General features: G+C 39.0%; 1 protein-coding gene across 12 annotated transcripts in view; it reads left to right on the forward strand.

Annotated features, from left to right (window-relative positions):
* Positions 1–19,208, forward strand: part of MAST2 (microtubule associated serine/threonine kinase 2) — a 214,996-nt gene that overhangs the window by 30,190 nt on the left and 165,598 nt on the right. For 10 of the 12 annotated variants that reach the window (XM_062622984.1, XM_062622980.1, XM_062622990.1 and 7 more), the window contains 2 exons: positions 9,729–9,876; positions 13,113–13,255. In XM_062622984.1, coding sequence (XP_062478968.1) covers positions 9,732–9,876; positions 13,113–13,255 — 288 coding nt within the window. In that variant the 5' untranslated portion in view covers positions 9,729–9,731. Of the gene's footprint in view, positions 1–8,054; positions 8,419–9,728; positions 9,877–13,112; positions 13,256–19,208 lie in introns of those variants that run through there. The other 2 variants (XM_062622986.1, XM_062622992.1) reach the window with 2 other exon arrangements.

Genomic DNA, 19,208 nt, shown 5'->3' on the forward strand with positions numbered 1-19,208 from the left:
CTGAGGACTAGCTGAGGGGTAGCAGCAGCTGCTCTTATGAGTATGGTTCGTTTCATTTGAAATGGAGTGGGACCCCGCTTTTATTTTAAAGAATCTATTGCAAGGCCCCAGAGCAAGGAAACGTCCTTTCAAAAACTGAATGCTTAATAATTAAAACAGGTTGATTAGTCACTAAAATGATGCTAATATTTAGTGCATTTAAAAACATTTCATTATCGTCATACAGATCAATTTTTAATATGGAGCTCTTGAAAAGACCTTTAAAAGGAAATAAAGTGGGCAGGACTGATATTAGGTGTTCCAGGCAGCATGAGAAGATCAGGAAGTACAAATAAATAAATTATAGTCACTGTTTTAGAAGCAAAGTTACAAATGGGTTGTAAAGTTTATACAGTTGAGATGTTTAAACATTTAGCCATAGATGGATGCAGTGGCATATTAGTAGCAAATACGTCTTTCTAATTTATTAAATGACTTAAATTGGACCTGTGCAGTGTAAAGACTGCAAAAATACGTGACCCTGAACGTGAAATTATGCATTCACGTAGTTGCGTGTATGTTCCTTGCCCTTTACATTGATCTTTGCTTTTAGTGCAGAGGAGAATCTGTTCACAGCATCGTTGTGTCAGTTTAGCAGGAGGGCCTGCTTACTGTAGTCTTTCGTTTGAGCTTGAAGCCTGATGCTGTTCATAAACCTAACAGTTGGGCATTGTTTTTGTTCTTAAGCATAAGGGAAGAAATACATGCCTTGTCCTTGAAACAATTTTGGCTGTTGTTTCTTTGGGATGAAACTGTATTACATTGCTTGATGAGGAGAATCTTTTGTGCCAGAGAGACTTCATTTCTTTGTACAGACATCAATAAGAAATGTGAATTAGTTTATTTCTGGCTGCCATTTTATGTGATTTCTGTCAAAAAAAACTAAGGATTAACTGCTTGTGTGTTTCTAAAGGTTAACTTCATACTGTTTATATCTAAAGCATATTGGTAGTTTTATTTACAGTCTTATAATCAAATGATATTTTTTTCCCCATTCCGTATGTGCAGATCTGCTGTTGAGTTTGGGAGAAAATTTGTTCTCAGGAAAACTTCCCATAAGTGCTTCTTATTTTTGCTGTGCGTTGATGTGCTTATCTCATTTGTGGTAGGAAGTGAGAAGACTTCAGATGGTTTATGGAGACAAAAGTATTGATGCCAAAGGCTTGGAACAAAACAAACAAAAAGAAAGTATTTGATTCCCCCCCCCCTTTTTCCTACTGCAAGTAATAATCTTCCTCAGTGATGATAACATCCGATTAGAATGTATCTTGGTCTTTCCTCGTCCTGGCAGTGTTCAAGGCCTGGTTGGACAGAGCCTTGGGGCTACATGGTCTAGTGTGAGGTGTCCCAGCCCATGGCAGGGGGGTTGGAACTGGATGATCTTAAGGTCCTTTCCAGCGCAAACAATTCTGTGACTCTATGAAATAGTGCTCTAACTCTTAGCAGAGCACTGTGACTTGTTAATTTTGATTTGTCCATCTACAGATGATTCCACTATTACTACTATTCAGGACATAACTGCAATGTGTAGAAGTATCTTGGTCAAAAAAGTAGTGTGGTAAAAATGATTCCTGTAGTGTTTTCTGGTTTCGTACTTCTCTTTCCAGGCCATGTGCACTGTTGATAAATTAAGACCAAGTCTTAAAATTGTATTACACATCTGCAATTAGTCGTTGATTAGAAAAGCCCTTTTAACTCACCTGAGTGGTTCTCCAGCAAAGTTCAGTTCATGAGTTGCCTTCTTTAATCTGTAGACAGCTTCATTTGAAGCAAGCTTTGGAACAGTTGGGCATGGATTTGTCTCTACCTACCTCCCTTAGTCTTGGACAGTTTTTTAAGGGCCACATTTCATACTGCACCAGCAAAGATTTTTACTTGAGACTACTTCAGACTTATTGGTTCTTAACATTTTTCTTTGGCAAGTGTGCTTTTAAAATTTGAGAAGTCTGCACTCTTAGTAAAATAAATCACTTGTCTACAGCATGCACATTTTAGTACAACGTATTATTATTCACTTGCAGACTGTATTTTCAGCTAGTCATTTAGTTTTAAATGTATTTGATTTGTGCATTAAATGTAGAAAATGCTTTATAGGATTGAGAATCAACTAACACAGATAACTCTCGGTTTTTGAAATGTGACCCAGCGGTTCCTGTGTGTAATGTAGGAAATTAGGTGAAACTCTCTTCCAGGTCCTATTGCTATGAAGCAGCTGTTTGTAAATTGTCTGAACTTTCAACTAACCTGTCGCTAGGTCTTGTGCATCTGTCCCCTAGAAAAACAGAGGCAGTTTACATTTCCAATGAAAATTACTTGATTGTGACTTTGTTTATACACTTAAACCCAGAATTTACACATGTGTAAGTAGGTGGGTATTTTATGGTTTGCTCTTTCCCTGTGGATGAGACAGTGAGATGATGTTTGTCATATGAACAAAAATACAGTTGCAGATCTGAAAGCTCACTCATTCAAATAAAAAACCCGTAGTATCGGTGTTGCAAGGTACCCTGCAGAATGTTCTGGTAATTTTCCTCCTTTTATAGCCAATATGAAATCGTGGGTCCCTTTGCTTGCACAGCTTAAGATACAGCTGTGTTTCTGCTGCTTGCCTGATTCTTTAAGCAATTCCCGTTCTCATCTTTTTTTACAGTTTAATTATAATGAAAGGTGTTAAATTCAGGGTTTTTGTGTAATAAGTATCTGAATAAATCTGTAAGAAACTGGCAAATGAGAAGTTTTGGTTATGTTGATACTGTGGATTATGGTCTTTAGTAAATTTAAACATACGTTCTTAAGATCTTGTAAGAATATAGAAGATAAATGGCATTTGAATTACATAGGATGTAAAGAGAACTTGCAGTAATACTAAGTAGTGTTGGGACACATCACGTGCTTGGTGTATCTTTTGAGTTTCATGGAAGAAAAAATTCAAAGAGAAGGTGTTATTGGTGTCTTATAACACCAAAATTAATTACAAATCACATCTTTTTGGGTCATAATTCTTTTAATCCTTACAGCAGACAGGATTCTAATGTACAGGTGATGAATTTTAGAGTTGTTGATTTTTTTTTTTTTTTTTTTTTTTGCCTGGCCAGGAGTTTGCTTCTTTGCTCTATACAACATTCTTATGTTTGAAATAGTCATGCTGGAATACCAGTGGCAAAGTAGTGATGTGGCCTTTAATGTGCAGTGTCTTTGTTCAGACTGGTTTTGTTTTCAGTGTAACTAGTGAGCATGTTGTAGGGTTTTGAGTCTTGATATATTGATAGTGGCTTCTTTCAGCTCCTGTAAAGTTTGATACAGACTTTAGTAGAGGCTCTGTTGCTCTTTCTTCACTAGATGAAATTCTTTTGGTTTCTGGCATTTACAGGCTGAATTCAAGAGTAACACTACCCTTTTGTGTCTTAGTAGGGGGATCCTGAAGTAGGATCAAGTACTTTGCTTGTTTAAACCATTGTGGTGTTATTTGTATTTTCATATAAGGACCAAAACCATTCAAACTGATATAATTTAATCACAAATTACTTTGTCTTCTAAATGCAGTTCCATTAGGAATAAATGATTCTACATTTCAATGGTCCTCAGGAAGGGGTAATAATGTACATAGTTGCAAATATTTACTTTTTCTTTTCAAAAGGCTTTTTAATGTGCTCCTGCAGCTGGGAGCACTTGGCAACGAAGTGAACAACTTGAAACAACATTAAATCTTCAGATTCATTAGTTCCAATCAAACATGCCTTGGAGTTGTTTCCTGAAGAGTTAACAAGAAAAAAGATCTTTGTATTGGAAGAACACGATAAGGAGAGTGAATCTCATAGAGTAGGCTTCTGATCCTATGTCTTTCGGGAATCATTCTTGTTTGCTTGTTTCATAGAATCACAGAATGGTTTGGGTTGAAAGGACCTTAAGATCATGCAGTTCAACCCCTGTCATAGGTACACTAGACCACGTCGCCCAAGGCCCTGTGCAACCTGGCCTTGAACACTGTCAGGGATGGAGCATTTACTATTTCTCTGGGCAGCCCATTCCAGATCCTCACCACCCTCACAGTTTGTTTGCTTACTTTTAGCTGTGGGATTATTTTATATTTTACAAAATATATATAGACTGATTTAAATTTGGAATTTGTCATCTGCATAATCAACTGCAGATGAATGTATAGAGGAAGCTGTAGGTATTCAGAATGTTAAATGTGTGCATGTTGCGCTGTAACTATTGAAGCCATTGCTGTCCCATACTGCTTAGCTTTCCAGTAATATTAAAAATTTAATATTGGCATTTACTTAAGTTTTTTCTCTCTTGTTGATATAGTAAGCCAATATATTAGCATCTAAGAGGCTTTGTTGATTTAATGTAATTTTCCTTGATTCTGCTGTCTGGCATTTTTCAGGACGCTGCTGGCAAGTGCATGAGTTTAAGCAGATACAGTTAAGAAGTGTCTTAGTTGCAAGTTCTTATTCAGCCTACAATTTTGGTCACATTTGGGCTCACCTCAGCTTCCTGGTAAACTGCTGGCCCTCTTCTCTCAATGTCATGTCCAGGCTAGCAAGTTAAGGCAAAAAAAAGATTTTTGTTGTAAATCTCAGTGCTAAATACTAAAGCAAAATACTATGGTTCCATTGTATTAATTGCTGTATATGATCTGTTCTTTAGGTCTTTAATTTTCTTTTTTAGTGTACTTTAAAGTATGTTAGAGCAGAACTAATGGCAGGATCAGATGTATTTTTTTGTTAAGGGTATGTACGTGCATTACAGAAAGTGATGAGGAAAGGCTGAGAAGAAAAAGAATGCTTCTTAGATAATGTGCACACCATCCGGACACGACAGGCTTTTATCTTCTAAAGGACAAACAGTACTGTATTAAAAAATAGAAGATGCAGCTTTCAGTATTGACTGTTTTTCTTGCTTTAAAAAAAAATCAGGAAGTGTCAAATCCCCTTGAGTTACATTACTCATTGGTTATCTTGCTTACAAAACAGACTATTATTAGCGTTTTCTTTGCCAATTTATTGTATATAAATTGTTGTTATTTCTTCTCTGTAACAGTTTGCTGGAATTCACTTCCAGGTGACATCAGTGGTTGTGCTCATTGGGCTTGAAAAAAAAGAACAATTTTTTTTTTCTCCTGTTAATGGATTACCTGTTCACAGTGAACTCTTATGTAGCTTTTTTTCCCTTCTTCTGCTGATAGTTTAACATGTTTTGACCTGCAGATTTGAATATTTGTTAGTCCCAGTTGAGTATTTTTGCTTGTTGTAGAGATTGCTGGGAAACACGTATTTGCAGCCCAGAAAGCCAACCGTATCCCGGGCTGCATCAAAAGGAGTGTGACCAGCAGGTCAAAGGAGGTGATCCTGCCCCTCTGCTCTGCTCTTGTGAGACCTCACTTGGAGTATTGTGTACAGTTCTGGTGTCCTCAACATAAAAAGGACATGGAACTGTTGGAACAAGTCCAGAGGAGGGCCATAAGGATGATCAGGGGACTGGAGCACCTCCCGTATGAAGAGAAGCTGAGAAAGTTGGGGCTGTTCAGCCTGGAGAAGAGAAGGCTGCGTGGAGACCTCATAGCAGCCTTCCAGTGTTTTGAAGGGGACCTGTAAGGATGCTGGGGAGGGACACTTCACTAGGGACTGTAGTGATAGCACAAGGGGTAACGGGTTAAAACTTAAACAGGGGGAGTTTAGATTGGATATAAGGAAGAAGCCCTTTACTGTAAGGGTGGTGAGGCACTGGAATGGGTTGCCCGGGTAAGCTGTGAATGCTCCATCCCTGACAGTGTTCAAGGCTAGGTTGGACGAGGCCTTGGGTGATATGGTTTAGAGTGAGGTTTCCTTGCCCATGGCAGGGGGATTGGAACTGGATGATCTTAAGGTCTTTTCCAACCCTAACTATTCTATGATCCTATGTAAGGAAGTGCACCTTGGCCTGATCTGTTATATACTAAATGTTGACTATAAAGACAGGTCTTAAGATTTTTTTTCCGTAAGACTCATCTGTTTCTGATTCATCTGTCTCACTAACTGTGTAGTACTTCATCTTGCAGTTTGAGGAAGAACTTTGACATGCATCCATACTTGAAGTATTCACCTGCCATTTGTAGGTTAGGATCTATGTTTCTCACTTCAGCGCCATTAAATGAACAGTGCGCACTACTGAAAAGCACTGCAGTGCTGGATGCTCTGCTTGTTTTTATTTCTTGCTTGAATCGCTGGGGGGACTTTCCCTGTGCGATGGAATGGAAAAGATGACTGTGAAGGTTCCTTGTAGCTATATTCTGAAATTACCAGATCAGGATTTTAACATGGGGATGTAATCTTACACATCAGGAAGCACATTTGGTTTCTTGGCTTTTGTCTGCAGCTGTTGTTGCAATCTGTCTGGTTCTCCCATCTTGCTGAGTGTAATAACCCGTATGCGAGATCTCAGGCAAGAGAAACAGGCTAGTATGTGTTTCCAGTACTGCAACTATCTTAACTGTTTTTCTGTGCAAGCGTGGTAAGTGAATGAGCTGAAGAATGCCTCTTGCTATTTAAGAAAAGCTTTGGCCATTTTTCTTCATATCCTACTGTTTCAAGTTATGTGAGCAAACTTTTTTACACCTTTGAAGAGACTGATAGGACTAACCTTTGCCTAGCAAATCAAGATTCTTTGTGTGGTGCTTTTATCTTCAGCCATAAGCTTTACAACATTCAGCTGGCTGTTTGAGCCTGATTTTTGGCTTGTGGCAAAAACCACAAGGACAAGTAAATTAAAGTTTCTTCCTATCACCTTTGAAAAGAAATAGTGGATGAAGGCTCAGTCCTTTGCACGCTGTGGGCAAGTGTTTGTTCCGTGCTTACTAATGCTTTTATTTCCAAAGCTGCAAGAATTTTTTTCTTTCCAGAAGTGAAAGTGGAGTCCTTCAAATTGCGTCAGTCTGTGATATGTAATCTGTTCTTCAACCACTTGCTCTGGTAGTCTAATGTAGTAATTTGGAAGCATGTAAGCAAGATTTTGCTCTATCACTGCAGAGAGTATCCATTGGTTTGGGATGTTGTGTAAGGTTTTTCTGTCCTTTGTACGCATTGCTTCTTGCCTTGGGGCAAGGACAAGGAAAGATCTCTTCCTGTAAGCTTTTTTTTCCTTCCTTGATTAAGAGTGGTAACATAAACTCTTGCTATTCCCATGTAGTTTGTCTCTGAACTGCAATATTCCAGCTGGGTTTTGATGGATGAGTGGAAATAAATTACAGTCTTATGAAAGACAACTCTATTGTTGTCAAGTTAAAAACTTTCCCTTGTTTTGCATGAGCAAAACAATGATGGGCATAGCTCTCAGAAAATGAAACTTTGAACTGCCCATGATGTACGCAGCAGTTTATCAAACATAGCAGCCTGCCTCAGAATGGTGCAGTAGGTTTTCTTATTTTTCATATGTTTGAGAAGTGAGTTTAACAGTATACAAAACTGCAGAGCCTGATTGGGGTCCTCTTCTTCAACACGTTCAACAGCTGTGTAGTCTTCTGAAGTGCCCACGTGTTCATTGTACTTAATAGAAAAAGGGCTTATGAAGAATTTCCCATACGTGAAATGTACAAAGCTTATCTCCTGCAGAACACGGCCTGGCTGCTTCAGTGAGTGTGGGAAGCTGTTAGCTTTCCACTGTTCCTTTAATATCTTTGTAGTATAGGTCCTGATAGGGAGCAGTTGCTCGTGCTGGGGATGGCTGTTGAAGGAAGGTGTATGGAATGGTGTTGAGAAGCAGCAAATACCATTGGGTTGACCTGAAAGGTGTGTACAGGTAGCTGAGCGGGTATTGTGGTAGAGTAACCGAGCCCTTCAGTACTGGTGTTCCAGGTGCTCCTTCAGTTGGGGTTCTTTTGACTTTGATGTTATAGATCTGAAAAGCTTATGTGCTGTAACTCAAGAAGAAATATTAAGGATTTGTAATTATTTTTACTGGTAAGAGTAACCCAAAACCATTGACAAACAACCCCAAAATCTTGGACAAACAAGGAAGTCCCAGCTAGAAAGCTTTTCTTTGAAAAAAGAGGTTCTTTGCTCCAAGATGTGTATGAGGAACCTTGAGAATAAAGCATTTACAGGTTGAGCAGTTTTCTCTACCCCAGGCTACTTGTTTTCATGCCTCTCCTCACTCTTGCACCAACACAGCTGTTTGCAGCTGTGTGATGAACTGGGTAAGTGAACTGACCTACTTTAAGTTACCCAGGTCTCTCTCTTGATCTGGTTTACAGGCTGGCGACTGAATGTCTAACTGTAACCAGAGGAAGAAATTGTATCAGCACAGTACTTCTCAACCTGGTGAAGGTGCACCACTGCAGCAGATGTGGAGCAAAGCATTCCTGTCCCCCAAACAAATTAACTTATTTACTATTATAAGGTGCCAAAAGATTTTGTGATTAAAAGGACGGTGGGGGAGGGCTAAGAAAGGCTGAGAATGAATGAATGATTCAGAGCTAAGTGGGGATTCAATTTCAAATCCATTTTCTTTTCCCCATGTAAACCCTCTTTATTTATGTCCTTCCTTCCTTCTCCCCCCCCCCCCCCAAATCATGGAGTTTTAAAGTGTGTAGTCCTGGTCTGCATTTTATGGTTTGAAGCATAGCACTGTAGACTGAATAGGTGTGAATTAATGACTTCAAAAAATAGATTTTGACTAATTAAAATAAATTTTAATAATGAGCACTACAGACTAGATTTTGCTTTAAACGTGATTTAAAACCGTGTTAAACCATGTGGTGATGTATCATGCAGGGAGACTGTTCCTTTCAGTTTATTTTCGCAGTGGATGAGATTTTGCAGGGTAAGCATGGCTTGAAGTGCTCTATACCTAATGAAAGGCATTGGGAATAAAATGGAGCAGTCCATTAAGACATGTGGAACATGTTGCATGACTGCAGAGAACTTGACCAAGTGCACCTATATAGTTCATAATGGACAGTGTCACATTATCTTCAAATCCATGTGTGGTAGCTAGGCTTGTGTTTCTTCTTTGGGTGTGAAATAAGAGTTTCACACCTCCAGAACAATTAAATGCATAAGGAAAGCACTGTGGGTGTACTTGCTGCTGTGCTACCTACTGCTATTTTGATTGAAAGATTGCTCTGTGCTGTGAAAGGAATTTACATGTGTGGGAGTGTTTCTGACAAATACAGGTCTAATTTTGTTTAGAGTAATAACAAAGACATTACACAAAGGATGATCTGTATCCTAATTATTACTTAGCTATATGTATGGTCTTGTAGTGGAGCTGTAACTTATAATAGGAGTTTTGGGTTGCAATTAGAAATTGCAACAGTTTCTTTATAGGCATATTACTCATAGACTGGATGGAATAAATATTCAAGAAAGACTATTCAAGAGAAAATACTCTTTGCTCTAGCAGGAAATGGCTTGAATCAAAGCTGAGGATGATTGTTCAGTAGCTTCTTTTCCCACATACTGTAAGAGCAAATAACTGCTGTTTTTTCTGACTTAATAATAATATTCCTTACAGCAGTGGAGTTCAAGTACCATATTTGTCTGCGATCCTGTGATGTGCTTTTTGCCCAGATACGTGGCACCAAAGGGGGATTTACAATTTTAAGTGCATGTGTGTTTCCTTGCTTGTTTTTAAACTGTCTCATTTATGCTTTGGAGATTGTATGTTTCAGGCTTTCATTAACAAACTTACTGTTTTTCTTTCTACAGGAGATGATGACAGAGTCCTCTCCGTTACGATGCAGGAAGCTCAGCAATCCCGACATCTTTTCATCTGCTGGGAAAACCAAGCTCCATCGTCAGCTAAGTCAAGATGACTGCAAGCTACGAAGAGGTAGTTTGGCAAGTTCTTTGTCAGGTATGCCATTTTGTAAAGACCATATGACGATTCATTAGTATTAAAGATGCAGTATTACTTGTTGGTATAACAGGTGTGGTAAGAGATGTTGATGTTTCTTACTGGGAAGCTGGCTCAAATTATTATTTAGTTTCTTTCTGGTTTCAAAAGCACTGCAGGCATTTGTGATTGAAAGTAAAAATCTTGTTTACTAACTAGATGTTTTTTCAGTTTGTATAAAGTTTGGGTTTTTAACAGTCTTCAGCCTTGCCAGAGAATTCCGTTTGTCAGCTGTAGAGCCATGGAGTGAGAATAGCCTCGTAATTAGCCAGAAAAATGGAGGATGAAGCTGAGTAGTTTCCTTTTTCAAAGACTTTGTATGTTGGCTAGGAGATGGTTTCACAGTTGTTTAAAGCTGGTATCTAAGTCTGTGATGCTGGCATTGAACCTACAGATCTGCATGATCAGTTTAGAATGAACTAGCTGATCTGCCTGAGTACCGCTGCTGTTCTTTAGGGTTAACTTGCAGACCATTTCCTCCCTAATTAGGCTGACTGTTTGCCTATTTGCATGTTAGTGCAAGAATCAGAAGGGTTGCAAACTCTCAGGTGGGAGGGAAAGAGGAAGAGGGTGAAACCACCCATTTTGGCAGCAGCATGGGCTTGACTTACAAGATTGTAAAAATACATCCAGCCCTAGTCCCTCGTGTCTTTTATGGGGGAAGATGAATTGTTTGATGTTTGAGGTGCTAGGTGTTTAGGAACTAAATAAGCACTAAAGCATGCATGTTTTGCTTTGGCATGGCTTGTTCTTAATGTTTTATTTGTACTACGTGGCTTGTTTGTGAAAAATAGAAACATTATGAATGTTTTGTACTCATGTAGATTTGTTCCCTAAGGTAGGTTAGTCACTAGAGGAGAGCAGAAGTTTATTAGCTACACAGCTGCTAGATGATTACAGTGGCTGAAGATAGTACTATAGTTTGGTGGTTTTTCTTGCCTTGAGTAGAAGAAAGAAAAGTAAATAGGAGGAAGCTGGAAAACTGGAGAATTTCTGTTTCTTTTTTAGAAATATTTTTTACTGGTTGTAGGTGACATTCTTGTAACTTTTCTGTTCTGAAATGATGACATTCTCCAGAACTTGTTGCTTCATCTTACTGACTTTTCAGCCTACTATAGGCTGATTCAGGAAGGGGAAAAGAGTCCCCAGCTATATTAGTTTGACCCAACTGGATAATGAAAATGTGGATCTTTAGGTATATAATTTAAATGTGGGTGTTTGGAATGTATGTAGGACTTTGAGGTATGGCAGTTAAAGAGGCTTTAGCTTTTCAAGCTCCGTACTGAAAACAATTCCACCTTATTTTTGCAACAGAACCAAAGGAGTTTAAAGAGTGTAGGTGATTGTGCTTCTGAGCTGATTGGCTTAGATTTGACTCTTGATGGAATTTTTCCTGGATGCAGATATTGTGGAACTAAAAGCAGATATCGACAATTACATCTCATGGAGCTTGAAATAATGTTATCTTTGCTCTTGAACACTGGTATTTTGAACTGTTAAATAATTATATGGTTTGAATTGCTATTATAGGATATCTTTGGTAGTGGTTTACTGAAATAAATAATAATGTACATTTCTGTCATTTTAGAGCTCTGCAGAGAAGAGGAGTCTTTATATTTACTCCTCGTAGAATCGTAGAGCAGTTAGGGTTGGAGTGGACATAATCTTGATAATGAGCAAACCATAAAAATCATGTCTCCAGCTGTAAGCAGATTTAGTGGGACTGCTAAGAAAGGTACTAATATGCTGTGTCTCTGCTAGCTGTAGTTGAGCCTTCTCATGTCTCATACTCCGACTCATTCCATTAGTGTGTACTCGGTCCATTGTTTGTAACTTTCATAGAAAATTAACATAAACAAGTTAAAAAAGCCACCATTTTCCCCCCATCATGGCAAATCACATTGTGTCACTCTTCCAAATATCGTATCTGCTTTTATGTAGCGAGGTATGACTATTTCCCACCTAATTTTTCAGGTGAAATTGAATTTGAAAAATAGCTTGCAGCCTCTGAGAAAAGTATTCTTCTACAGTATATGTGATTAAAGATGTAGTCTTCCTCCTGCTACTTATTGCAACAAACATCTCAGTCCCGCATGATTCCTGTTGTAGTATCTGAGCATGTGATAATCAGTTGAATGGTGTGTGTAACTTAGTCTCACAGTCCTAATTTTAAGGAAAAGGGGTATTCACACACTTTCTGCAGATGGTGAAATTGAAGTACAGAGGTTGGCTGACCAAGGTTCCTGAGGAAGTCATCTGGAAGCTAATAATGGAACGCAGATTTACAGATATTTTCACTTAACGGGTTTTTAACCACAAGACTCTCTTTTTGGTGAATAGCATTGTACGTAAAAGGAAAATGTCAAGCTTGATGGAGTCAAAATATGACCTACTTTGATTTTGATTCTTTCTTAATGTGGAAACTCGCTGCTTGACATTTTTCAAAAAGGAATGTTATATTGGCTAGGGAAAAAAAAGTATTGAGTAGCTCCTTTTATATAACTGTATTCCCTGCAGTAAAGTCCAGTGGTGTGAACTGGTTGAGATAGGAATTGCTTTTCTCCCTGTGTATGTAGCATGGGAGGTAAGTGTCTATGCTGAGCAGTCTGGTACAAGGGATACTTGGGAAAGCTACAGAATGTTTTGCCTTGAAGATAATACGATGTTGCTGAAGAGTGAAATTTTTTAGATGGAAAATCCAGATCTTATGCATGACATCTACTGCTGAATGTTCCAATGGCAGGAGAAAGTGGGGATGTCTGGGTGGCCAAGCCATTTAGGAGATGTCATATGTTACAATTATGAATGCATTTTCATAAGAATTTTTAAAATTAAGAGATTTTGCAACAGTAATGTTTTGTCTCTATAGGACAAGAAATTGTTTAATTGGCAGCAAATATTGTTTTTATTTTTTTTTTTAAAGTTGTGTGAAGTATAGAAAGGTTATAAAGATGAAAAGTCTGTTTCTACAAGGGTTTGGATTTACCCATTACCTCATAATGTAAACTAGATTTTTGTGGAGATACTTAGCTGTCAAACATAATGAATTCACAGGTAGTGTGCTCTTACAAATTCCAAGATACCAAAATCTTTAAATTGCTTTTTCTCCACGTGCAGTATTTGTTTTCAGCATTGTATTTTGAATTTGCAAACTTGTTTAAAAACAAGCTGATGGTATTTTGGTTTTGTTTTTAAAGGAAAACAGCTACTTCCTTTATCAAATAGCGTCCACAGTGGAGTGGGGCAGACGATGTGGCAGCCACCTGGAGATACCTCAAACCTGGTCCGCATGAGAAACCAGTCTCTAGGGCAGTCTGCTCCTTCACTTACTGCTGGCTTGGTGAGTGAGTCTGGGGATATTCGTGATGATTTTGTGCTGTAAATAAAAAGTGGTGTGATCTCGTGCTTTGGTTTTTACCTTGCTTTCTGTGCTCCTTCTCAGTGAATGCAGCATTTTGTTCTTGTGGGCCCGAAAAAGGGTATAGGGTGAATTAGGAGGACAATATATTTGTCCTGCCTTTGACAAAAAGCAGGAAAAAAATGTGTATGTGAAGAACAGCTTGTTTTGGGGGGATACTCCTCAGTGCTACTTAAGCTGCCTGATACCTGGAAGAAAAATACCACTGGAAGCCTGGGCACATGTGTGCACAGGAACTTGATCATTTAAAATAAGTTTAATTGGGAAAACCAGCTTTCTGAGTAGCTAGCTCTGCCTGTTTCCCTAGAGGACAGCTGGGGGATGAAGCTGAAAGAGATAATTGTCCAAGGAATTGAAATACTGGAGCTGGTATCTGCTCTTTTGTGTGGTTTTTCTCAAAAAGATTTTGGTGAAGTAAATGTTTGAAGAGAGTATTCTGTATGGGGGGTGTGTGTGTGTGTGTGTGTGTGTGTGTGTGTGTGTAAACTCAGGGCTATAGTCAAGACTGAATTGCCGATCCAAAGGAACACATAAATGTTCCTTATCTCCTCTAAGTATCTAAAATCACTGAAGTGCAAGCAGAAAATGTAAGAGTAGGAACAGACAGTTACTTGTGAGCAGTCATATATGCAACAGAAATTGCTGCTAAACACTAGGCTGAAAGCAAAGCTAGAAGCTTTTTATTTTTTGTTGAACTTCCATAGCATTACCTGTATAACAAGTTTTACTCCAATAAAAAGATTTTGGTATGTGCTGCTTTATAGAGTGTGTAAATTTGTATTGCATTGTAAGACTGTTTAGAACCAATGAGCCCTTAAGTAAAAGGGCGTGCCTTGGATCTAGCCCTTAGATTGTTAGCCCTTACAATTTTTGGGGGGGATCCTAGACAGTTTGGCACCACCAGGCTATGTAAAGAAACTTAAATCTTTGAAGTTCAAAAGGCCATGCATTTGTGTTACCATTAATTTTGATTTCACAATGAAGTATTTCTAGCTTAACGTTTTCAGACATGCTACTGTATTGAAATTCTTCTGATTTAATTGTTTTGTGTCTTAGCTTGGTGCCTGTTTAGCATTTGCCTTAAATTTCTGTTCTTAGCAACAGTTATAATTTGATTATATCAATGGAAAGGGGAAATGCGTGAACTTAGCACCTGAGTATAAGGTAGAATCATAGAATGGTTTGGGTTGGAAGGGACTTTAAAGATCATCTGCTTCCAACCTCCCTGCCACACCTTCCATTAGACCAGTTTGCTCCAAGCCCTGTCCAACCTGGCCTTGAACTCTGCCAGGGATGGGGCAGCCACAGCTTCTCTGGGCAACCTGTGCCAGTGCCTCAGCACCCTCATAGTGAAGAATTTCTTCCTAATATCTAGTCTAAATCTACCCTCTGTCAGTTTAAAGTAATTCCCCCATGTCTTGTCACTGCACGCTCTTGTACAAAGTCACTCTGTAGATTTCCTGTAGAACCCTTTAAGTACAGGAGGGCTGCTCTATGGTCTCCCGGAGCCTTCTCTTCTCCAGCCTGAACAAGCCCAGCTCTCTCAGCCTGTCTCCAGAGCAAAGGTGCTCCAGCCCTCAAAACATCTTTGTTGCCTCCTCTGGACCTGCTCCAACAGTTCCACGTCCTTCTTTTGTTGGGGGTCCCAGAGCTGAACTCAGTACTCCAGGTGGGGTCTCATAAGAGCAGATTAGAGGGGGCGCATCCCCTCCCTCAACCTGCTGGTCACGCTCCTTATGATGCAGCCAGGACATGGTTGAGTTCTGGGCTGCATGCACACAATGCCGGCTCCTGTTGAGCTTTGTGTCAACCACTGACCACTAATCTGATGGGGATTAAGAAAGGTAATAAGTTAAAACACAGGCAGTCGAATGCATTGAAGCTTCATAAGTTAATGAAAAATAACTGTGCTTTACATCAGAGCATTAATTCTCAGATACTTAATTTGGAATACTAGCTCATTGCTCAGCAGCGAGCTGAAGCTCTGTTTCCATGCTCCAATTCTGTACTAACATGATGAATTTTCAGTTCGTCATGGCAGTATGTGTGCTGTCCATCAAATGTCTTGACATGAAATGCAATGCCAAGAACTTACTTTAAAATGATTTTAAATTCTTTGTTTTCTAATTAAAGCAGAGGAATGCAGCTGTAAATCCAGTATTTCTTCCTCTGTGATGGTGTTCGGTACTGAAGTAGATGTTCCCTTTCCTATGTCTATAAACTTTATGGTGGGGGCTGTATGTTAATTACATTTTCCGTTAATTAAGCCTAAAAATTAAGAATATTTATAGAAGTGGCTTCTAAGGCAGTGACTAAAGAGCTGGTCACAAGATGAGCACCTAATTAAATGCAGTGAGTCCTGGGATCTTGGAGCTGGTTACATGTTTGCAGCTGTTTTAATATGCTTGTGGTATTGAAATATGTCTCACAAATTAGAATACCAAAAGGTCTCTTGCCAGTATAATTAATCTCCTTTGCAGAATAGCTCTATTAAGAGATGAGTAGGGTCAGTAATGCAGAGTGTCATTTTAATATGCCAGCCTTGATTGCTAGAGCATTTAATTCCTTTATTATTTGTTATAATACAATAGACGGATAGCTAGAGAGAAGTGGGAATGCTGCACGGGAAAGCCAGAATACTCAAAGCTGTGTGCATTGTTTCTGCTCCCTCTTTTTGGCACTTTAGGTATCAGTGGATTTTCCTTTGGTAAATTGCTTTGCTGGCATTCAATAATGTTGTTTTTTTTTTTCCCACTTCCTAACCACTATTAATCCTAAAAGATTGTTTGCTGTGCTTAAATTGCATTCTTTTCAACTTTGAAAGTATTTGCAAAGCAAAAAGATAACGATAACAAATCTATAGAAATTAGTTTGCAGCTTCTGAAGCAGGACTGATAGCTGTGCTAGTTACCAGCAAGAACTCAAGAACTGGAAATACATCAAATTCTAACATTCTAAACTACACAAGCGCACTTCATTGTTAGACAGAATCTTTCAGTTTGTACATGTGTGATAGTCTGGATTAATGTGTCTGCATAGCAGTTGCCACTAGATCCTTGACTTGAGAAAGGAGCCAGACAGACTGAATGCTGAGTGCTGTCATTGTGGAATGATAGATGTTGATCTGATCTGTGTGCCTTCTAAATATGTGTGAGGATTTGAGAGGATGACCTTCAGTTGATCACGCACTCTTTAAGAGGATGGCTCTGATCCTAGTAGATTGAATTCTGGTGGGGAGCATCCAATTTAAGACTTGTAAATCCCTAGGATAGCCAAGGAAGTAGTCAGAGGAAAAACACATAAAGTGTCATTGTGGGTATCTCAGTGGTGTTTTCTTCTCTCAAGACCCAAATACAGTAAAAACTGAGTGCTCTGGAAGTGTGTATTGTGTGTATAAGGAGCAAAAGGGTAACGATGTGGAAAATCTGTTATGACTTTGGGGGTTTATTTTACCTGAAATCTGGACTGGCAAGCATCCTGCCATACAAAAGAGTTCAAATTGTCAAAGTGCTTAAAAATTAAAAAGGCTCAGGTTTTGAATAATAATCTGGAGGATAGAAAGGCTCAAATGCAGAGTTGAAATTACCAACGAGCTGAAGAACTTCCTGTGTTGAATAACACTGCGCCAGGGACACTGCCCATTCAGCCTGATTTATTCTGATTAATTCCCTAAAGCCATGTGGATTAGCCAGTACTGGGTGGAGTAGGGGGAACAGTTGTCCTCATGATGGTGGGTCCTAGGCTCTGCAAAGGAGTGTGTCTTGGAAACCTGGAAACTGAGACAGACTTCAAACTGGGGCATGGTATCGTTGATGCCCAAGTTGGGGCATGCTTTTTAGATGTAAGAGAGAATATTTACTGCTTATTTTGTAAGGATTTTAATATTTTGCTTTTCAAATTTCATTTTAGATATACTAAGAATATACAATTGATTCAATTGTATTTACCCTATTACAGGAAGTTTATGTGTGATTTCCCCTGTGCAGGATGCTCTTCATTACAAAAGGATGCACTTCAAATCTGCATCATTCCTGACTACCAGGAAGAGTGGCTAATGGGCTACAGATTTAGGTTTGTGGGCAAGACAACGTAGGCAGTTCCCTTTACAGTTGGATTTCGCTTTCAAGTGAATTTACATAATTTTCCACATGAATTTCTATAATTTTTGTTCATCTGATTTCAGGTTTTTCCACATAATTTGGTTTCAGTACCCTCACCGAGGCCGCTGCGGTGCTGTGCTGCCATCTGCTGGCGGCCGGTGGCACACTCAAGTGACCCCAAGAGCCGAGTCACTGTGTAAAACGCGTATAGAGATCCTGGTGATCCGTTAGTGATTTTCCAGTACAGGCACGGCATTTCTGGGGTGATGTTCCACAGTAACCACTCGCTAATAACCTGGCCTTTTTTAGTTGGAGTATAAATTAGCTTCATCTTGTCATGCTATACATGGTTTGCAATATTGTTCTGGTAACAGAGGGATGATGGTTGTGATAGTTATGAAGAAAATGAAATATGTGTATTAAAATTCGAGGCTGATTATACAAATCATTTCTCTGCAATTTTTAGGTCAGAAGTTGTATTGCCTAACTGCGTTTTGGTCTATAGCCTGCTAGGTGGTGCTGGTGTACTGGAGGACTTACTAAGCTGCAGTTTTCAACACAAAATCATAGGCTGGTTTGGGTTGGAAGGAGCCTTAAAGCTTAAGGTTCCTTAAAGGAATCTTAAAGTTCCAACCTGCTGCCATGGGCAGGTACACCTTTTATTAGACCACACTGCTCCAAGCCCCATCCACTGTGGCCTTGAGCACTTCAAGGAATGGGGCAGCCACAACAATTACACAATTACTACAGGGCCAACCTAAAGAAAGAGCTAGAGATACTTTCCTGTAGACTGTAGCTAAAGGAGACCTTAATTCTCTGTTAATTCATTACAGAAATTAATAATTCAAAAGGCCTGATGAAGTGCAGTGGAACTAGAAGTTCAAGCTTTTTTACACTCTGCTTCAGAAACCCTTCTAGTTATAAAAGAAAATTCTCTCTCTGGGTCTCCTTCTTAGTTCCTAGCCCTTCAATGGATTTAATGTTTATTATTTAGGATCTCTGCTTTATACAGGCATCCAGGTGGTGGTTGCTAATCTCACCGAGATGAGGTCTTCGAAGGAATAAAGTGTGCAGTGACCAGCAGGTATCTGACTAGCAAATTAAATAGTAGTTTACACAGCACAGTAGCTGGACTTCCACTGAACTCTCCACCTTCTTCTGCTCTATATATATGGCAGTGAGGTGAGCAGAGAGAGCTGAGACTTCAACCTCCTCACAAAAGAATTAGATGAAAGCTCTGTCTTTTTCTTGAAAAATACAGTATTATTTGGGGGACAAATCCCTAATGCCAGTTGTGCATAGGGCTACTTCCTGCTGATTGACTGGATACTTCCTACAGAAGCAGACACATGAATCTGGTGAGAGAACTTCATTTACATTTGTGTCTTCTGAAACACGCAGCTGTTTTGGCATAAATAACCTTACTTTTAGTCTGTAGTTTAAGTGGTAACATGTTGACTATTTAAATGTTGCTGAATACAGCTGGAAGTGTTCATTAAGGTTATAGCTGATGAAGACCATAAATCATTTTGGGGAGTAGGGAATGTTCAGTACTTGACTGTATAGGTGGAATTTCATATTTTTATATTGTTAGAAAAGCAGATCGCAGAAAATGCGGTTGTATGAACAAATGGATCTTATTATTGCATGAAGGTGTGGAAATTCCATTTTAAAATACCAGTTCTAATTGTGATAACCTGGGATGGCAAGGAAGTGGATTTCCAAATTAAAACCATGTGAAGTTTAATTTTGTGCATGGTAATGAAAAATTTGCA

The sequence above is a fragment of the Pezoporus occidentalis genome, unplaced genomic scaffold (genome assembly GCF_034315485.1).
Source record: "Pezoporus occidentalis ecotype Australia unplaced genomic scaffold, CSIRO_AGI_Poc_V1 ctg25, whole genome shotgun sequence".
Classification (NCBI taxonomy): domain Eukaryota; kingdom Metazoa; phylum Chordata; class Aves; order Psittaciformes; family Psittacidae; genus Pezoporus; species Pezoporus occidentalis.